Raw genomic sequence first — 22389 nt, 5'->3', positions numbered from 1 at the left:
TTTTTTTTACTAGACCAGCATTGGAAGGGTTACACACAGAGCTTTAAAGTTCCGTGGAGAGAACTGCTGCCGCATCTGAAGTTCAGATAGATACATTTAAGCAAAACAAAATGTAACAACTGTGGAATGTGACTCACTCTCTCTGACTGTGCAGGAGCTGGAAGACAGTCAAAGAGTGTGTAACATTCCTCACTTGCTACATTTTGTTTACTTACAGTAAATGTATCTATCTAAACTTCAGCAGTTCTCTCCACGAACTTTAAAGCTCTGTGTGTAACCCTTCCAATGCTGGTCTAGTAAAAAAAAATGCTGGTTGCATATAATATGCTGTAAATGATGTTTTAGAGCAAAGTTAAAATGCAGGGTTATATTCCGCTTTAAAGAAATTAATTTAAAAAACAGGCAAGTGGAATGGCAGATGTATACCTGAATGTAGGAACTGCAGATGGTGGCATGAAAGAAGCTAGAATTATTAATGGCGCAGTGCAGCGATCATCCTGCAGGTGAGATAAGATGTATAGGTTACATAAAGCACATGAAGTATAAGCCACACCAAGCACATAAACCAGATGAAAAAAAAAAAAAACACTAAAAACTACTTTATGCAATGAGACACTCTAATTTCACCCTTTTCTCCATGTAAATGAAACTTTCTTTTCTCAGGCCATTTAACCACTTGACATCCCCTAGTGACCAGGCTATTTTTTACAATTTAGGGCACTGCAGCTTTAAAGGGAACCAGAGACAACCTATATTGAAAAAAAGGAAAAGCTTTTATACATACCTGGGGCTTCTTCCAGCCCCATAAGCCTGGATCGCTCCCATGCCGCCGTCCTCCGCTGCCTCTATCGTCGGTACTCGTCACTTCCGGCGGACGCAGCCAATTTTCCGCATGAACAGGGGCTCCCTCCATATCCTTACGCATGCGTAGTATGGAGGCGCATGCGTAAGTATATGGAGGGACCCCCTGTGATGCGAAAAATTGGCCGCGTCCGCCGGCAGTGACGCACTATGCTTAAGTCAACTGGCCCGACTGGCCGAAAGTACGGGACCCGGTACCGGTGGATAAAGGAAGCGGAGGACGGCGGCGTGGGAGCGATCCAGGCTTATGGAGCTGGAGGAAGCCCCAGGTATGTATAAAATGATTTTCTTCAACAGCTCTGGTTCTCTTTAATGCCTCGCTGCAGGGCCGTACAACTCCGCACACAAGTGATTCCCACTCCCTTTTCTGCCCACCAACAGAGCTTTCTGTTGGTGGGCTCTGATCGCTGCTGGGGTGTTTGTTTATTTTTTTATTATTTATTTAGTTATTTTTAAATAAATTTGGACATTTTCTTATTTTATTTCCCACCTTCTCTCCCTCCCCCGGCAGCCAATCCCAGCGATTGGCTCTCATAGACATCAGCCTATGAGAGCCGATCGCTCTCTGTGCCTCCCCAGTACAGCGCTGCCTTAGATCGCAGCGCTGTACATTGTAAATAGATGGCGGTCTTGCCGTCTAACAGTCTCCTAGTGGCGATCACCGCTCGGAGACTGATGACGGAGCAGAGCATTCAGGTGGAGATTGCGCGATCTCCTGCAAAACCCCACCCCAGGACTTGACACCAAATGGCATTAGGCGGCCGTTAGGTAGTTAAAACAGTACTAAAAGCAGCTCAGCTCAGTGTACACACAATTCAATTTCCATCAAATTGACGGTTCGAATCTATTATTTCCGACTGGTCCAATCAAATTTCCGATCAATTTTGTATAGAAGGGATCAGAAAATCAATTGACAATCAGATGGGATCTGTCAGAAATAATTGATTCGACAGTCAATCTGATGGAAAATTGCATCGTGTGTACCAGGCATAAGGCCTGGTGAAATTTTCATTTCAGATCCTTCGATCAAGAAAATGGTTGGGTCTGGGTAAAAAAACATACAGTCTACTGATTTCCAGCGACCGATTCCAAGCTCAAAATTGATCTGTTTCCTGATCGGAAGCAGATTTGACATGCTGGAACATGTCAAGAAAAATACTGGCTATCATTCGTCTGTATGTCCTTTCGATTCAATTTTGATCGATATCCAATCAGAAAAAAGGAATCGGAATTTGAAACAATTGTATACATGTGTAGGCTAGCTTTCTTCCATATCCGATTGATGTCACATCTGAATACTGATCTGATCAATCGTTCGAATAGGATCAGAAGTGAACATCGCATGGTGTGTACCTGGCTTAAAGTGAACCCCAGGTGAAAATACACTGATGAAATAAACAATTGCATCCATCCTCCTACTCCTAAAAAAATGAACTTTTTTTTAGATATTCCATGGTGTTATTTTATAGTTAAACTTTAACAATGTACAAAGAATGTTCAATTGTCTCTTACCAACGGCAATCTATTAAGAGTCCCAGAGTGAAAATACATGAATTATTGACCCTTTTCTATCTCTCCCCTGCCCACAACAGTTGTATTCTGCCAGGAAATCTGTTATGGCTGTAGTTTGCCTATCATTGAGGTTGACTATATTCCCAACAAGGTACCAATGCAAAAATCATTTGACAACTCAGTTTATGAAACCCAAAAATTGCTCCTACTTCACAGTCATGGTTATTAAAATGTTTTGCAGCAAATATAGCTGCAAACAGCTTTAATAGAAAATGATTATTTCTTCCTGTGATACGACAGCAGCCATGTTGTTTGTAAACATTACACAGAGGCAGGCTTATCTGTATCTTGATTACTAAGCCTGTGAAAAAAACCTAATCCCCCCTCCTCCCTCTGAAATCAATGACTAGTAACACCTCCTCCTGCCCAGACTGAGCTCCCATGAGCCCTTGCTACTGCCAAAGCGCTCTGAAAACCTGTGGGCGTGGTTTATTTAGTTTATAGGAAATTAAGAGTATTAAAACAAAAACAAAAAAGTATTTGGCTTGAGGAATGCCATATAAACAATAGGAAAGGAACACAATTATGCAATGAGTAAAAGTTCACCTCGGATCCACTTTAAGTCACCTCAGAGAAGATGAATGTAAACAAATTAATCATTTCAGGCAATGTTCTTACAATTTAATAGTGTACTTAACCTATTAGAGCAGAGGGGAAAAAAGGCCATCCTGGACCCATAATGGAACATTTTTTGGACACATTCCATTAAAAAGATAGTAATGATTTGTGTGGCAAGCTGGATGGCTGCTCAGAGGCACAATTTTGCTTCCTAGCAGTGAAGCTGTTAGGGATTGGAAAACTCCAGCATTATGCTTCAATATCTTTCATGCAACATTAACCTCCTTGCCGGTCTAAAAAATCCGGCAAGGAGGCAGCGTGGAACTTTTTTTTAAATCATGTAGCGAGCCCAGGGCTCGCTACATGATAGCCGCTGAGCGGCGGCATCCCCCGAGCCCCTCCGATCGCCTTCGGTGATCAGAGTATGCAGCAAATCCCGTTGAGAACGGGATTTCCTGCAGGGCTTCCCCGGTCGCCATGGCGACGGGGCGGGATGGCGTCACAGGGAATCCCGGGCCACCCCTCAGCGCTGCCTGGCCCTGATTGGCCAGGCTGCGCAAGGGGGGGGGGGCGCAACGTTGCGGATAGCGGCGGTGATCGGGTGTTACAAGCAGCTAGCAAAGTGTTAGCTGCTTGTAACAAAAAAAAAATTATGCAAATCGGCCCAGCGGGGCCTGAGAAATCCTCCTGCGCAGGTTACCCCGAGCTGAGCTCGGGATAACCGGCAAGGAGGTTAAAGAGACACTGAAGCGAGAATAAAGAGCTCATAACGCCGCTATTCCGCGGCTAAACGGGGTCCCTTCACCCCCAAACCCCCCCCCCCCGCAAAATCAACGACCAAATTGGTTAACGGCTGCAGCCCTGCCTCTGAGCGCGTCTATCAGCGGCGCATTGCCGCCTCTCCCCCGCCCCTCTCAGTGAAGGAAGACTGAGAGGAGCGGGGGAGAGGCGGAGATACGCGCTGACAGACGCGCGTGGGGCAGGCGGTTAGCCCTGCCTCAATCAGGAAGTGATCCCCGGTTGCACGGAGGGGATTTCGGGGGGTAAGGGACCCCCGTTTAGCCGCGGGATAGCGGTGGTTTAGCAGGGGCACACATGCCCCTGCTAACTATGAGCTCTGAAGCGAGATTTATTCTCGCTTCAGAGTCTCTTTAAGCAACATATTGGGCATATGGGCGTGGTGGTGTAGCGGTTAGCGCATACGTTTTCCCCGTGTCTGTGTGAGTTTCCTCCGGGCACTCCGGTTTCCTCCCACAGATAAGTTAATTGGCTTTCCCCTAAAAATTGGCCCCAGACTATGGATACATGCACTACACAATATAGACATATGACTATAGTAGGGGCTAGATTTTGAGCCCCTTTGAGGGATAGTGACAAGACAATGTACAGCGCTGCATAATATGTCGGCGCTATATAAATACTAAAATAAATCATATTCTTTTGAGAAAAGGAGAGCTAAGGAGAAGGAGATATTTTCAGTGGATGTACGGTGGTGGGTCTTCCTGGGCGACCCCTTAGTCTCTACTGTAAAATGTACTTACATTATTGTGACTCTCAAACACTACTTAGACAGTACTGTAATAACAGCGCAACACAGCCAAGGAGGTTACATCAGCCTTTCATATTACTGTCCACAGTTGGGATTTATTCACAGCATAGCGTTGGATGGAGAGACTCTTACAGCTTACCTTAAACACTCTGAAATATTCGGGCAGCACAGAGGCAAATTTACTGGTGGTGTATAGTTTTGCTTCTTCGTTCTGTTCCAGAGCTTTTCTGATACTGACCCACAAAATGGCAACAATCTCCAGTAAGCTGGCTACAGATGATGCATCTTCCTTGGACAACACATTCTCCAGTACCTGAAACCAGTGAACACAATCTCATCATGGCAGGGTCAGCCACAAGCACAACGCAACAAACCACTATCGATGAGAAAAAAAGGCAGTCCTTTAAGATCAGCTGTATACTTTGCATGGATTAATCGAAAACCTAAGTGCTTAAAGAGCACTGAAGCGAAAAAAAAAATATATGATATTATGATTTGTATGTGTAGTACAGCTAAGAAATAAAACATTAAGATCAGATACATCAGTCTAATGCTGGATACACACCATGAGTTTCCGCGTCGCACGCGGCCGTCGATACGCGTCGATTCGATTATTTCCGAACTAATTTCGATGATTTTTAGGTCGAATGCCATGTAAAGTATGGCAAATCGACCTAACAATCCATCGAAGCTTGAATCGGTCATGTCGGAAATAATCGAATCGACGCGTATCGACGGCCGCATTGAACACGGAAACGCATGGTGTGTATCCAGCATAATTGTTTCCAGTACAGAAAGAGTTAAGAAACTCCAGTTGTTATCTCTATGCAAACAAGCCATTAACTCTCCGACTAAGGTGGAGAGGGCTGTTATCTGACTTATTATCTCAACTGTAAGTGAACTGTTTACTTTTTCTCTGCTAGAGGAGAGGTCATTACTTCACAGACTGCTCTGAAAGACTCATTTTGAATGCTGAGTGTTGTATAATCTGCACATATTATAGAATGATGCAATGTTAGAAAAAACACTATATACCTGAAAATAAAAGTATGAGAATATTTTCTTTGCTGCTAATCTTCTAGTAATTATTCATAGTACACAACCAATACACTACATCATATATTTTTTTTTCGCTTCAGTGTCTCTAAGTGTGTTTTAGCTTTGTTGGGTCCTATTTAACCACTTAAGTACCAGCGGTCTCTGCCCCCTTAAAGGAGTGATCCAAGCTTAAAAAAAAAAAAAAAAAAAAAAAAAAAAAAAAAGAGAATCCACTTACCTGGGGCTTCCTCCAGCTCCCGGTGTCCTTCGCTGCAGAAGCCGACCTTGCCAGGTCGACTTCCGGGTCGGCTTCTTGTGCGCTCCACGGTGCGGGTCACGTGGTCTAGCCGACGTCATCATTAATGTACTGTGCCTGCGCAGTATATAAATGATATAAAACTCTGCAGTGAAGTACAACGGGAGCCACCGGAGCTGCGGCAAGGGCACATGATGGCTGCCACGGGCTGGAGGAAGCCCCAGGTAAGTGGATTTCCATTTTTCTTATAGCTTGGATGTGTCCTTTAAGGACCAGAGACCGCTGGTACAATACCGACTGAATCCCGACGAATCGTCACGCATACCTTCCGGGATCCTGCTGACATAGACTCTGCCATCAGTCATGTGAGCCGGTCAAGAGCCGCTTTCATTGGCTTCTGACTGTGTCTATCAATGTAAGCCAATGGGAGCAGCTTGCATTGATAGACACGGCCAGGAGCCAATGAAATCGGCTACTGACCGGCTCACATGGCTCTGTCGTCATAGAGACAGGCAGAGCCAGTGAGCTGCGGCGAGAGACGTCGGGTTTAACGGCGTGATTGGCGGGGAGCGACGGAAAAGGTGGATGCGCAGGGTGATTGAAATCTACATCCTGCCAGCCAGGAGCCCACCAAAACAGGGCGTAGATTTCAATCACCGCGGTCCTTAAGTAGTTAAAGGAAACTCGAGACGTAAAGATATAAAAGTTTTATACATACCTGGGGCTTCCTCCATCCCCCTCCGCACCGGTCGCTCCCCCACTGTCCTCCTCATTTGCCCAGTAGAAGCCCCATTAGCTTGGCCAGCCAGGGCACACTACGCAGCCTTGTGTGGGCGCCCCACAGCACTCCTGTGGCCGGGAGAGGTTTGTGCAGCTCTACTGCGCAGAATGCTCCCAGCTGTGGGAGTGAGACAGGTGCGCACGCGAGCGAACTGCATCTGCGGTGACTGGCCAAGCTAACGGGGCTTCTACCGGACGAACGAGGAGGCGGAGGAAGACGGCATGGGGGCGATCGGTGCAGAGAGGGCTGGAGGAAGCCCCAGGTATGTATAAAATGTTTATATCTTTACGTCTCAGGTACACTTTAGACTTATTTGTAAACCTGAAGTCAAAAAACAAACAAACAGATACTTGCCTAAGAAGAGGGAAGTTTCTGGATTCTCAGAGGCTTCCCATGTCCTACAGGAGACCATCACCACTGCCTGGGACCATCATGTAAATTGTGACCATGCTTCTTTTCATGTGCTGCACCCACGCAAATACTGGCATGACCGCGCAGTAGCACGGAGCCACAATTTACTGCAATGGATTGTTACACCCGAGCCAGGGCACTATCTGCATGTAGTTTGTATGTTCTCCCTGCGTCTGTGTGGGTTTCCACTAGGCACTCCGGTTTCCTCTCACATCCCAAAAACATACAGATAAGTTAATGGACTTCCCCCTAAATTGGCCCTAGACTGCGATAAACATATGATTGTGGTAGGTATTAGATTGTGAGCTCTTCTGAGGGACAGTTAGTGACAAGACAGTATACAGTAAAACCTTAAATTGCAAGTAATTTGGTTTAAGAGCTCTTTGTAAGACAAGCAAACATTTTTTATGAAATTTTGACTTGATGAGCAAGCAACGCCTGGATATACAAGCACAGAACATTTACACGCGTCACATCAACACAACTGAGCCGACGGTTCTACTCCCTTTGACGCTACAGGATTATTCTTAAATTTTACTAAAAAGGAAACTTAAGTCAGAGTGAAAAAAATAAAAAAGCCAATTTTACTTACCTGGGGCTTCTACCGGCCCCCTGCAGTCGTCCTGTGCTTGTACTCTAGAATTCTCCGGGCCCCGGCGCAGCTCAGTTTCGATTTTGCTTGACCGAGTCTGTCTCCGCGCGCGTCCTAGTTTGAGTCCTGCATAAGCACAGCACAAGAATATCTCTAGTGCGCCTGCGCAAGGCGCTCCCGGCAATGGAATCCCGAACAGAGACGCGCATGGCCAGGGCTGCGCAGGCGCACTGGTTGGAGGCAGGCAAAATCGAAACTGGGGTGCGACAGGGGAGGATCCTAGAGTACAGGCGCGACTGCAGGGGGCCAGTGGATCCTAGAGTACAGGCGCGGGCACAGGGCGACTAAAGGGGGTTGGTGGATCCTAGAGTACAGGCGCGGGCACAGGGCGACTGCAGGGGGCCAGTGGATCCTAGAGTACAGGCACGGGCACAGGGCGACTGCAGGGGGTTGGTGGATCCTAGAGTACAGGCGCGGGCACAGGGCGACTGCAGGGGGCCAGTGGATCCTAGAGTACAGGCACGGGCACAGGGCGACTGCAGGGGGTTGGTGGATCCTAGAGTACAGGCGCGGGCACAGGGCGACTGCAGGGGGCCAGTGGATCCTAGAGTACAGGCGCGGGCACAGGGCGACTGCAGGGGGCCAGTGGATCCTAGAGTACAGGCGCGGGCACAGGGTGACTGCTGGGGGCTGGTGGATCCTAGAGTACAGGCGTGGGCACAGGGCGACTGCAGGGGGCCAGTGGATCCTAGAGTACAGGCACGAGTACAGGCGCGGGCACAGGGCGACTGCAGGGGGCCGGTACAAGCTTTTACTCTCACTTAAGCTTCAATTTGATTTGAGTGTAGGGACTGTACAATGTCACATTTCCGTGAAATCCTCAAAAGGAGGCAAAACAACTGTCATTGGATAAGTTCCTTGTTTGAGCCAGACGAAAAAAAAAAATAAGTTGGGCTGAGCCAACAGATAGCAAGGATTCTGATAGTTATAGTGGAGAATCGTTTTACTTTATACAGTACTTTGTATTAAATATTTTTTATAACCGTTTTTGGATTGTGGAATGAATCATCCAAGTTTCCATTAATTCTAGGGGAAAATCTGCTCTGATATAAGAGTGCTTTGGACTTCAAGCATGTTTCCAGAACAAATTATGCTCGCAAAATAAGTTTCCACTGCACTCTGTAAAGCACTGTGGAAGAATTTGGCGCTATATAAATACTAAGTAGTAATAAAAATAAGCCTTACAGGAGTACACAGACAAGATCAAAGTAGTATAGGTAAGTATCATATGTATCGTTATCTGCTTAACCCTCCTGGCGGTTAATTTTTTTTGCCAAAATGGCAAAAATCCTTTTTTTTTAAATTTTTTTTTTTGTGTTTCATGTAAAGCTACCAGAGTGGTAGCTACATGAAACACCACTAGAGGGCGCATGTGTCCCTCTAGTGCGATCGTCGCCGGCATCAATAGCAAACAGGGGAACGCGTATATAACGCGCTCCCCTGTTTGGCTTCTCCTGTCGCCATGGCGACGATCGGAATGACGTCATGGACGTCAGCCGACGTCCTGACGTCAGACACCTCCGATCCAGCCCATAGCGCTGCCCGGAACTCATTGGTCCGGGCAGCGCAGGGCTCTGGCGGGGGGGGGGGGCCCTCTTGCGCCGCTGCGTACGGGCGATCGCCGCAGAGCGGCGGCGATCAAGCTGTACGCGCGGCTAGCAAAGTGCTAGCTGCGCGTACAGCATTTTAAATGGAGCAAATCGCTCCATCAGGGGCTGAGATATCTTCCTGCGCGGCATAGCCCGAGCTCAGCTCGGGCTTACCGCCAGGAAGGTTAAAGGGAACCAAGCACCACTTTTTTTTAATGGTTTTTAATAGCTATAGGAGCTGCCAAGTTCCCCCCTCCCCTTCTAGCTGCCCATTATTTATCCAGGGGGAAGGTGTGAAGATAGCATCTGTGGCTTTTCTAAACTCTTTGAAGCATAGTGACCAATATCTCCACCCCCTTGCTGATGAAAGCTTGTTGTTAATGTGTGCAATAAAAAAAAATTACAGACCTTGGCCTCATTTCATTAAGCTTTACCAAACACTTTATCGAACATTTGATAATTTACCTTATGAGTAAAATCTAATTTTGAATTCACTAAGGTGTTATAGATTTATTGAACATGTTATCGATAAAGCATTCGATAAATCTATAACACCTTTGTGAATTCAAAATTAGATTTCACTCATGAAGTAAATTATCAAACGTTTGATAAAGTGATAAAGCTTAGTGAATTGAAGATCTTATCTGCCTCAAAATTCTGTGGTCAGACAGGCCTGTAAAGTAGGCTAATAAAGGCCTCTGCTATACTTTTAAAGAGAAACGCCGACCAAGAATTGAACTTTATCCCAATCAGTAGCTGATACCCACTTCTACATGAGAAATCATTCCATTTCACAAACAGACCATCAGGGGGCTCTGTATGGCTGATATTGTGGTGAAACCCCTCCCACAAAGAAATTCTGAGTACGTACTCTTGGCAGTTTCCTGTCTGTGAACCCTGTTGAATTGTGGGAAATAGCTGTTTACAGCTGTTTCCAACTGCTAAAACAGCAAGCAGCAGCTACATCACCTGCCAGCAGTAAAAATGTCACCATGTGATAAATGTCAGAATATAAATCAGGGATTTAAAATATTTTACAATGGGCAAACACTAGGGCCTGTTCAGACTATCTGCGTATGAAGAATGCGTTTGAAATCAAAGAAACGCAAGTTGAAAAACGCATGCATTTTTGTGGCGTTCTAATGCGTATTCTATTGCGTTTTGCACACACACGTGACCCAGGGGGAAAAAAAAGAATTATGGGAAGCGCAGAGGGAAACGGACGCTAAAAACGCAATAGTACGCGTTTTTGATACGCGTCCATAGACTTTCATTGCGTCCGTTTCTATGCGTGACGCACAGAACTGCGTGCAGCAATGCGGATGAGAAACGTATGCGTCTCATACGCATACATGTGAACTAGCCCATTCAAAAGCATTAGGAGCCGTTTCTATGCGTTTTTTGTACCCAGACACGTTCCCTGAAAACGTCTAGGAACGCACATAGTCTGAACAGGCCCTAAATCATTTATTCATAATTATTGTAAAAACAAGGACTTTTTTTTTTACATTATTTTCACTGGAGTTCCTCTTTAAAGAGAATCTGTATTGTTAAAATCGCACAAAAGTAAACATACCAGTGCAATAGGGGACATCTCCTATTACCCTCTGTCACAATTTCGCCGCTCCTCGCCGCATTAAAAGTGGCTAAAAACAGTTTTAAAAAGTTTGTTTATAAACAAACAAAATGGCCACCAAAACAGGAAGTAGGTTGATGTACAGTATGTCCACACATAGAAAATACATCCATACACAAGCAGGCTGTATACAGCCTTCCTTTTGAATCTCAAGAGATCATTTGTGTGTTTCTTTCCCCCTGTTCTCATGCACTGAAGTTTCAGGCTGCTTGTTTCTTCCTGCAAACAGCTTTGCCCTTGTCTGTAATTCTTCAGTATGTGAAAGCCCAGCCAGCTCAGAGGACGATTTATCCAGCTTGTAAAAGATAAGAGAGAAGAGAGAAGCTGCTCTAATCCTAAATAACACACAGGCAGTGTGCATACAGGGGCCTGGAAGGGGGAGTTCATAGCAGAACCACAACACTGAAGAACTTGGCAGCCTTCCAGACACAGGCCGACAAGTCTGACAGGGGAAAGATACATTGATTTATTACAGAGATGGTGATAGTAGAACGCGCTGCAGTAAGCCAGAACACATTAGAATAGCTTTTTGAACTTGTAGGATGATAAAAAACAGGATGCAATTTTTGTTACGGAGTCTCTTTAAGGCTGCTTTCACAGTGGGACTTTATAGGCGCACGTTAGAGCAGCCTGTAACGCAGCCCACCGCACAGTAATGAAAAATCAATGTGCTGTTCACAGTGCCCACGTTGCGTTACATTGTAATGCTGCACGTTCTGGGAAAGTGCAGCATGCTGTGCGTTATACTGGGCTTTAGCTGCGTTAGACTGCTTGCACATGCTTAGTGACTAGCCACATGGCTAATTAATATTCACTGCACTGTGGTGTAACCTGGACTCAGTTTTGTCCGGATCATGAATGAATCGTTCATTTGATCCGGATCTTTTTTGTGAGTCGAATCATTCGGATCATCACAATGAATGATTCGGTTCACAGTGGATGTCTGTCTGGAAGAAACCGGAACATACAGAATGTACAGTGCAGGGAAAGTCCTGTCCTGCCAGTCATTTCACCCCCAGTCTGCTTCCCTAGTAAAATGATTCAAATGATTCGCTTCAAAGATCCGGATCTTTTCAATGATCCGATTCGAATCATCCGAATCCTTGAAAAGTTCCGGACTTCCCATCACTATCCTGGCGCGGCTGTTCTATCAGTATAGATAGAATGAAAGCGCACCAATAGCAGCATAATGCGGCTCAATCTGACGTCCAACTTCAACACCACCATGCGTTGCGTTAGGGGCACGTTATGTGACCATAACGTCCCCTAAAACGCAACGTCTTGGTGTGAAAGAGGCCTTAAGGTAAAAAGTGTAAGATTAAACATTTTTTAATAATGAGACACATTATTTACATGCCTGTTTAATGCGCTATTGAGATGCCCTGGGTGCTAAAAATGGAGCTTGGTTCACTTTAATAGTACCACCTGCACACAACAATCCTTACACTTTTATTGGTCTTATTTCCACGGTCCTCCTCTCCATTATCATCCTCATTCTCCTCATTTTCACTGCGAAGAGACTTCTGTAAACAGGAATTCAGGCAGCGCCTTATGGTCAGCATCAGTTTAGCTGTGGGTGGGATAGAATCAGTCATTACATAATACTTTATACATAGGAAATCACCACTGCAGTTTGTCTACTCACCAATGTTAGTGGGTGCGGTATGTTCATAGGCATACTGATAAAACCTGCGAGCTGCTCCCGGGTTCATCTGTATGAGCGCTACGCATCTCTCGCACCAGTCGTCTTCTGGCTGATTTACAGGGAAGAATGAATTGAATATGAGATTGACGATACGGCGACACACTGGGCGAGAATCGCATTCCAGGCGGGCCAGCAGGTGTTCCATGGGGCACAGCTTCCAGAACTGCAGAGCAAGAGATGTGGGGGAAAATACTTAAAGCGGTATAAAACTCTGACATAATATTCAATAAAGACATGTTTCCCTACTTTTTATATTCCATATGCTTATCATAATTGTGCATAAGTATTATTATTCATTTAGAAATTACAATTTTTTTGCTCTGAGAGCTGCCTTTGCATTTTATTCATAACTGGTTTATTCACCTTGTAATGTACGATTGCTTTCTGAGTGTCTGTCTGTGTTCAGGAGTGTCTGCACAGTCAGAGAAGTGTTTACATTCCTCACTTGATACAATTAAGTGAACACAAGATAATGTTATCTCCCGTTCGGATGTGTCCAGCTTGTAAGCCCTGTGTTTAACTAGTTGAATGCTGTTCTAGTAAAAAAAATAAAAATGTTGGCAGTATATAATATGCTGCAAATAATTTTTTAGAGCAAAGAAGAAATGCTGGGTTTCATTCTGCTTTAAAGAAAACCAGAGCTTAAAAATAATAAAAGATTTATACATACCTGGGGCTTCCTCCAGCCCCATCCGCATGGATCGCTCCCAATGCCACCATCCTCCGCTGCCTGCAGCTCCGGTACCGGGTCCCGTATCTTCCTACAGTCGCAGCCAGTCTGTCCGAGAAGTGCGCCCTCTACGTAACTCTCCAGCGCCGCCAGATACGTAGATGGCGCACTTCCTCTTGTGCAGCGGAGGACGGGGGCGTGAGAGTGATCTGTGCAGATGGGGCAGGAGGAAGCCCAAGGTATGTATAGATCTTTTATTATTTTTCAGCTCTGGTACACTTTAAATCCTACATTACCATACAAAGACATAACATAAATTATCCGAACACCCTCAGATTGGGGGCAACCACATCTTCATGAAAAGGGCTGTCTTTAGCCGTTTCATACTGCTTTTCTTATCAAATTATGTTTTTCTAATGGAAACAACACCTTCACTCCCTTATAAACAATGCCAGTTGCCTGGCTGTCATGCTCAAAGAGGAACTGTAGCGAAAATAACATGCTTAAAATTGCCTTTTGTTTACAATAATTTATAGATTATTCAGTCAGTGTTTTCCTCGGCCAGATTTACATTCTGAATTTGATCACTGGTGGTGACATCTTTAGTTCTGCCAGGTGATCTGTGCGGAATGTTCGTTACTGAAAGTTCTATGCAGAGAGGTAGATATTTCTTTTTTGGCAACTGGAAAAAATATGTTATTTCCCACGATGCAATGAGGTTCACAGGCAGCAAACTCTCAAGACCTTGGTCATGACATCACACTGTGAGAGTGGTTTCACCACAACATCAACCACACTGACCTCCTGATGATCTAGTCCAGAAAAGTTAAAGATTTCTTGTGGGAAAGATTGGAGAGAATATAAAATGGCCCCAGTGTTCTCCCCAGAATTTTTCTCCAGCCGGGTGGCATGAAAAAGTAGCCGGGTGGAGTAAAATGGGCGTGGTTATGACATGGGGCGGATAATGGGCGTGATCCATCCACCTCGGTACTCATCCCTGCTGATTGCCCGGATTTCTCCATCCTCCTCTGCCAGCCAGTGGTGTGCATGCCAACCACTGTGGGGTGGGTCCACGGCGAGGCAAATTCATTTACATGCAGGGTAATGCTGCAAATAACCCCTAATGGAAACTAGCCTTCATGCAGAATAAAAATTTTGAATCATCGATTATATATTAAAAAACAAAATTCATTGCCCAATAGCTGATTAATCACATGCCTCCAGATTCAAGAATCAAGTAGTCACATGAATCCAGGTAAAAGAATCAAGTATTCCTTTGCATCAAGATAAAATAGCCAATTTTTTATTAAATAGCTAGGTGCCTCAAGATAAAATTAGTAGCCAAGTGTCTCTATATACAAAAATTAAACAGCCATATTCTGTAAGCCACTGGCTAGTGCGATTTATGTCACAGAGATCTGGCTGGTGCTGGGGATCAATTGGCAGCCAGTAACGCTAATTTACTAGTTGGAGGTGTGTGTGGTTAATGCATTCTTTAAAGTATACCTGAGACTAATCAAAGTGCTGTATTTATACTTACCTGGGGTTTCCTCTAGCCCCCTGTGGACCGTGCGCTCACTGTCCTTATATAGGCATTACAGCACAACTGGGCCACGGAAGGAAGAGACTAGGCCAGCCAGCGGAGGACCAGAGCGGCCCGGAAGGATGGCGTTGGAGCCCACGGACCACAGGTGGCTGGAAGAATCCTCAGGTAAGTATAAATGCAGCACTATGATTAGTCTCAGATTCTGCATGTTGTTCCCCCACCTGCACTGGTTGAAGACCAGATGGCTAGTTTATTGATATAATACGCCATGCTTTTCTAAGAATAGTAAAGCTTCAAGCAGGAAGTCATTTAGCAAATAATAGAGGCGTTCTTAAGGTGTCCATCCATCTAGTGATTTGGATAATTTTATGTAATTAAATTAAAACTGGTGTCACAACAAGCCTGCCCAATCAATGAATCAACAGATTCTGAGCCAAAACCAATATCACAATCGAGCAAGCTGTAAAATTTCAGACCAATGTTGTCGATCAGGTGCGTGAAGGAAAAGGCGTGTAACATCACACATACACCAGCCATGTGCAACATGAATTCGGAACCAGGAGCAGCTGCAGGGGAGCAGATTAACATTTGGATGGGACAGCAATGGAGAGGATGAAGCAGTGTCATAAAGTTGTTCAGTAATCAGTCTGCAGTGTATGGGCAGCCAATAGATCTCTCTCTGATCAGAGAGGGATCTGTATCTTGGTCAATCTGCCCATACAGCATAAAGTGGCAGTGCAGCAGTTAATGAAAATAATATAGTAAATGATAAAACAGTGCAACAGTAAAATACAGTCATACAAGATAAAAAAAACAAATATAAATCACTGAGCAGCCAAACGGCTGAACAGTGGAGAAAGTGCTATGTACAAATAAAGCAATACCAGCCAGAGTGAGGAATGCAGAAAGCATTGTATAAACAAAGTGAGAACGGTGTGCCGTTACCTGCATCAGGCACAGTGAAATGAGAAGCAGAAACGCAATGGAATGTGTGCTTTAAAGAGGAGGGGGGTGTGTGTGTGGGGGGGGGGGGGTGTGGGGGGGGGAGTACAGAGAAGAGTGTCTTACCAAAAGATTAATGACACCAGACCTCCACGTGCAACATGAGCAGAGCCATGGGCGCGGGACGGGGAAGAGACAGATGACGTCGCAGCCACTACAGAGGATGAGTGACCCGTTAGGCAGACTGCAGAATACAGCTATGCTGCAAACAGGCTGCGTGCTTGGCTGAACAGAACCTCATGCTATCTAAACAGAGAGCGTGGCTGGGTGAGATATACTGCACTCCTGTAAATACACGTCTGGCAGATACCTCGGTTCTTGTTTGAACGGAATAGAGGCTTCTGTGCGCCGGACCGATCCTCACTGGTTATTAACCGAGACAACACCGAATCCCACCAGCATCATGACTTACCGCCAGAACTACGACAAGGAGAGCAAGGCTGGAGTCAACCACATTGTGAACACGCTCCTCCATCGCTCAGGTTCGCCATATAGCAGCGCTAGGACCCTCCTTGGTGACACCACACCACGTGACTGAAGTGCGGGTCGGGTCGGCGAGGTCTCCTATTGGCCGGTGGGTGGTGCAGACGCGCATTAATTTGTGGAAGACGCTGACTCCTCCCGCCCAGTACACTGTGAGCTTGAAAAGTGTCCCCTGCTCATGGCTTTGCGGCGGCCATTTTCTTGAGGATCGCCGCTCAGAGAAAGTGTAAATACTCAGAAAAAAGGCGGTGGTGGGGTTTCAAAACAGGCGGGCGGTGGCTCAAAACAGCCGGGCGGCCCGCCCACTTAATAAGTCCTGGGGAGAACACTGAATGGCCCCATACCTGGAAAAGCTCCAAAACTCTCAAGAGAGGAAAATCCTGAGTGTCTACAGACTGAGTGCTCACAACCTCGAAATAGAGTCTGGGGGACACAGACAGATGTACAAACCCAGGGAGGAGAGACTGTGCCAACGCTGTGAGCAGAAAACCCCTTAGGATGAAAACCACTTCCTGCTGCACTGCCCCAAATATACTGCAACCAGGGACACTTTAAGAAATTGATGGAAACAATTCCCAGACTTTCTCACATTAGAAGATGAGAGAAAAACATCTTACTGAGAGAAGAGGAATCTACAGTGACAATCGCTGCACACTATGTCACAGCATGCCACAGACAGAGGAGCATAACGGAACTGGATACCTAAAAGTGTCCACAGACTGCTTAGCTTGGCCATTGTTCCCCTACCCCACCCTCTTCCATGTTCCCCTTTCTTTGGCAATACCTGTATGAATTTTGGTCATGCCAATAAAGCTATCTTTGATTTGGATGAAGTTCAATCCTCGGTTAAAGTTCCTCCTTAAGTTGTCTTTGAGTCACACACTTGTAGTATGTAACCCATCCTTCCAGGAGTCAGATCAGAGTCAAAGCATCTGACCTGCATGCTCCGCCTGGACCAGTGACTTGAAGTATGAGAGGCAGAGCATTAGAACAGAAGTCAGGCAACTGGTATTATTTATTAAAGAATGCAGATTGCAGCCTCTACAATCCTCTCTCTTTGTAGTGTAGCTGTACTGGTCTGTTCCAGCACTGTCCCCTTCACAAAACTGTCAACAAGCTCTTGTTCATTGCTTGCTCATGCACAGTAGCACAGACCTGATTGGGCTTGGCAGTTTCTGCTAAATCCCTCCCCTTTCTTTTGTCTTGTGCACGTGAGTGCTAATGCAGGTGGAGTTGCAATATGCTGAAGGTATCCCCTGAGGACGGCAATAGCTGAAACTAGTCAGGACGAGAGCAGGCATTGTGATCACAGTACTTGGTGGGTTCAGAGTACCACTAAAGTGGGAAGGCAGCACAGCCAAAGGGGGTCTCCTAGCTGGATTAGGACCCTCTTTATGTGTGTGACCCTGTACTTTTTACCTTGTTTTGCCTATTGCTTTCATTGAAGAATTGTGGATAGCACACAGAGGATCCCTCCCCTTTCTTTTGTCCTGTGCACATGAGTGCTAATGCAGGTGGAATTGCACTATGCTGAAGGGGAGTGTGGACCTCTATGGGAGACAGTGAAGAGATCTACCTTTGTGACTAACACAGCGCTACAGCCTAAACTTTATACTTTTTCTGCTAAAGCCCGAGTGGGTCCATACAACTGCGCAGGTGCAGCGCGGCCGCCCTTCAGGGATCTCACAGCTGGAACAACTACATGGAGGGAGACTCGGTAAAACTCACGAGGGGGCAGGGGCTTCTCTCTCTCCCAAGAGAAGTATTTACCGTTTTCATTTTATAGCCTCACAGGTTTGCTTTAAATACTCCAGCTCAAGACTCAAAAGCCAGGACTGATGACACAAAATGGTAACCAAGAATTGAACTTCTTCCCAATCAGTAGCTGATACCTCCTTTCCCATGAGAAATCTTTTCCTTTTCTCAAACAGATCATCAGTATGGCTGATATTATGGTGAAACCCCTCCCACAGTGTGATGTCAGGACCATGGTGCTGACATCACACTGTGGGATCCTTGTTGCATTGTGTGAAATAACAGCTGTTTCGAAACGGCCAAAAAAGCAAGCAGCATCTCCTTCCACTGGCATCACCTGCCAGCAGAAAAAATGTCGCCATGTGATAAATGTCAGAATGTAAATCAGGGAGAGGAAAAATGTTACAATGGGCAAACACTGACTAAATTATTTATACATAATTATGGTAAAAATTAAGCACTTTTTTATTACATTATTTTCACTGGAGTTCCTCTGCAGTCTTTCCTGTAACAGAAAGGCAGTTATGCTTTTCTCCAAAAGTATCACTATGTAGCATGGTGTGACAATAATCACAGACAGAAATGGACCTGTCTGCTTAGGACGATGCCATACCTTTATAACGCGGACCGCTTTGATCTTCAGAAGCATGTCCACAAAGGCCACTCGCACCTTCTCGGAATTGTCATGGAGGCTGTTCCTCAGCGATGGCAGCATTTGTTCCAACAACGGGTGGCTGAATTTGTTGTCCAGAAGTATTTTCAGACTCTAAATAAGAAAGCGCGTTAAAGAGACTCTGTAACAAAATTTTCAGCCTTATTTCTTCTATCCTGTAAGTTCCTATACCTGTCCTAATGTGGTCTGTCTTACGCCTAGTTGCACAGTCCCTGTAATATCTCCGTTATCTAATCTAATCTTCTTTCCTTTGTCAGCTTTGTAGGCTCAAGCAAGAATGCGCTGCTCTGCTTGTGATAGGGAGAAGCTATACACACCCTCTCCACGTCCCCTGAAGGCTCTGTATGAGTCACAGACTGAGCTTCTCTGAGCCTATCACAAGCTGGTTAGCAGCCATGTCTTGTTTGTTAACACTGCCTAAAACTGGCAATTACAAGTCAGGATTGCAGGAGGGAGTGGCAGAAACAGCACAGAGGGGCCCAGGAGAACATAATGAATAGAATGGTATGCTTTTTATTGTAAGAATTTTAGAGTACATATTCTCTTCAAATAATTCTCTAACAGCCACATACAATGTGTTAGTCACAATTTTGTAATCCCAAAGAACAAGATCCTGAACGTCAGAAGTTATGTGAGATGCTCACTTTTGTCAGCAGGGCGATACAATAGCACTTTACAAAGAAAACAGACATTTTAAAAGACCAAAAACTTGCCCAAAACAAATGCATAGCGTTTCACTGAACTACTGCATGACTTTCCCCAGGGACTAGTAAAGGGAAAACTTTTAAAGAGATAAACAGGCCTCCTTAGATCTGGCCTAAATGAAACTCAAAAACTGTCCTTCAGACGTTCTGAATTTTTAAATGTTAACATGGACATCTAAGAGAAAAATAATTCTGTCCCAGAAGTATGTATTTCAGACTAGCAAGTGACATCAACATGCGGAAATGGCTCAGGAAGCACCTGGACCCCCCTCCCCCCAACCAGTAAAAGAAGTGAAAATAAATGGATGAGATAAACAATTGTATTCATCCACCTACTCCTGAATATTTTTTAAAGGGACACTTAAGTAAAAAAAAAAAAAATAATGAGTTTTACTCACCTGGGGCTTCCAATAGCCCCCTGCAGCTGTCCGGTGCCCTCGCCGTCTCCCTCCGATCCTCCTGGCCCCGCCGGCAGCCACTTCCTGTTTCGGTGACAGGAGCTGACAGGCTGAGGACGCGAGTGATTCTTCGCGTTACTGGCCACAATAGCGCCATCTATGCTGCTATAGCATATAACATATACCATATAGCAGCATAGAGGGTGCTAATGTGTCTGGGAACGCGAAGAATCACTCGCATCCCCAGCCTGTCAGCTCCTGTCACCGAAACAGGAAGTGGCTGCCAGCGGGGCCAGGAGGATCGGAGAGAGAGACGGCGAGGGCACCGGACAGCTGCAGGGGGCTATTGGAAGCCCTAGGTGAGTAAAACTCATTTTTTTTGATTGACTTAAAGAGACACTGAAGCGAAAAAAAAAATGTGATATAGTGAATTGGTTGTGTACTATGAATAATTACTAGAAGATTAGCAGCAAAGAAAATATTCTCATACTTTTATTTTCAGGTATATAGTGTTTTTTCTAACATTGCATCATTCTATAATATGTGCAGATTACACAACACTCAGCATTCAAAATGAGTCTTTCAGAGCAGTCTGTGAAGTAATGACCTCTCCTCTAGCAGAGGAAAAGTAAATAGTCCAGGAACAGTTGAGATAATAAAAGTCAGATAACAGCCCTCTCCATGACTAACTTAGTCAGAGAGCTTAATGGCTTGTTTGCATAGAGATAACAACTGGAGTTTCTCAACTCTTCCTGTACTGGAAACAATTACACTGATGTATCTGATCTTAATGTTTTATTTCTTAGCTGTGCTACACATACAAATCATAATATCATAATTTTTTTTTTCGCTTTAGTGTCTCTTTAAGTGTCCCTTTAAGATATCCCATAGTTTTATTTTATATGCAAACATTTAAAAAGTTGATTTAATGTTTTATTGTCTGCTCAATGGCAGTCTTAAAGGAAATGTCCGAGGAGTTAAAAAAAATCTTCTTCCCCGGGGCTTCCTCCGGCTTCTGGCAGCCGTCCTGTGCCCTCACCGCAGCTCCGGTGTCCCAGGATCCCCTCTGTTGGAGATTCTGACCTCGCTAGGTCGGCATTTACTGCGCCTGCGTGAGCCCGGCTGGTAACCACGCTAACGTGGTCTAGAGCATTCTGTGCAGGCATAGTACTTCTGCCTTAGTACAGCCTCTGTAGAAGCGCATTTCTAGCGTGAAACGGCCGTAAGGCTCATCTGTGCCCAGCACCCACCACCAGCACACTGCCTCCACATGAATGGTATGTTCTACTGCATTTTCACTTGTATGATTGTATGATTATGTATTGATACACTTTGGATTAAAGACAGCAGTGCCTACTCCCCTCATCCTTCCTCCCATCACCAATCTACTGTTTACCTGACGTCAGAGCACGCTGGCTGTGCCAGAGGGTCTGGAGGCAGTGGGTCCTGCCACTCTCTCCCACGCAGATGTCCACTGTAGTGCCGACTCTTTCCCTTCCTTCTTGCTGACATAGTACTTCTGCGCCTGAGCAGGATGCTCCAGACCACGTGAGCGCAGTCACCAGAGGGACTCACACAGGCGCAGTAGATGCTAACCTGGCGAGATCAGCATCTCCAACGGGATCCTGGGACACCGGAGCTGCGGCGAGGGCACAGGACGGCTGCCATGCGCTGCTGGAAGCCCCGGGTAAGTCGAATTTTTTTTTTTTGGTAATCCTTGGACATTCCCTTTAAGTGTCCTGGAGTTGAGGTACATGAACTGTTGACTTTTTTTTTTTTAATCTATCCTCTGCTCTCAGAAGTTGTTCTCTGCAGAAAAACGTTTTAAGGCTGCAATTCCAAAATCAGTGAGGGTTCTGCTATAGTCCGCCAAGGGTCTGACAAGAGAGAAGCTGTCACTTGCATGCCTAAAGGTTAGCTCTCCTAATTAATATGATTTGCACTGTTAATCATCATGTCATATGTCGCCTCGAGTACACTTTAAGTGGCATTTTAACTAAATAACTATGCTCCACCATCAAATTAGGGATTTGATAGTAAATAGGTTTACAAAGCGGGAATTGGGGGAGCCGAAAGTCGCTAAAATTATTTCATTCGCTTCATCGACAGACATTTTAGGGGAAAAAAAAAATCAGCAATGGTACCGTCTCAACTCCTTTTATTTCACGCTTTCGAGATTTTTGTAACAAAGAAAGAAATTGTACCTTAAAAACTGAACCGCGCACATCAGCAGAACTGATATCAGCAACAAGTTCCCCAAGGATCTTCTTCAGGAGATCGGTCAGTATAGTTGGTGGGATCATCTCCCAGTACTTTGCAGCGATTTTAGAGACACCGAGAATTGCGGTAGAACGCACAACAGGGTGGGAATCTTCCAACAGATCCTAGATTTTACAGTACAGAAAAAGTATGTTACATCTTCAGTAGACAAAGGACAAAATGACGTACAATGTACTTGGCTTATAACTCATCTCAAGGTTAAAGAGACTCAGAGATCAACTAAAGTAAAGCTTTACTTACCCAGGGGCCTTACCCAGGGCTTCTTCCCGC

The 22389-nt window shown here is 45.2% G+C and overlaps 1 protein-coding gene across 2 annotated transcripts in view; it reads right to left on the bottom strand.

The window, feature by feature from the left end:
- Positions 1-22389, bottom strand: part of NCAPG2 (non-SMC condensin II complex subunit G2) — a 100116-nt gene that overhangs the window by 36570 nt on the left and 41157 nt on the right. For both annotated transcript variants that reach the window (XM_068235849.1, XM_068235850.1), the window contains exons 12-17: positions 22044-22223; positions 18678-18830; positions 12549-12771; positions 12349-12473; positions 4680-4853; positions 427-497 (exon numbers count right to left, since the gene is read on the bottom strand). In XM_068235849.1, coding sequence (XP_068091950.1) covers positions 427-497; positions 4680-4853; positions 12349-12473; positions 12549-12771; positions 18678-18830; positions 22044-22223 — 926 coding nt within the window. The remainder of the gene's footprint in view (positions 1-426; positions 498-4679; positions 4854-12348; positions 12474-12548; positions 12772-18677; positions 18831-22043; positions 22224-22389) is intronic.

This window comes from Hyperolius riggenbachi, chromosome 5 (assembly GCF_040937935.1).
Source record: "Hyperolius riggenbachi isolate aHypRig1 chromosome 5, aHypRig1.pri, whole genome shotgun sequence".
Taxonomy (NCBI): domain Eukaryota; kingdom Metazoa; phylum Chordata; class Amphibia; order Anura; family Hyperoliidae; genus Hyperolius; species Hyperolius riggenbachi.
Note: the sequence above shows the minus strand (reverse complement) of the source record. Positions and strands in the feature narration are given on the sequence as shown.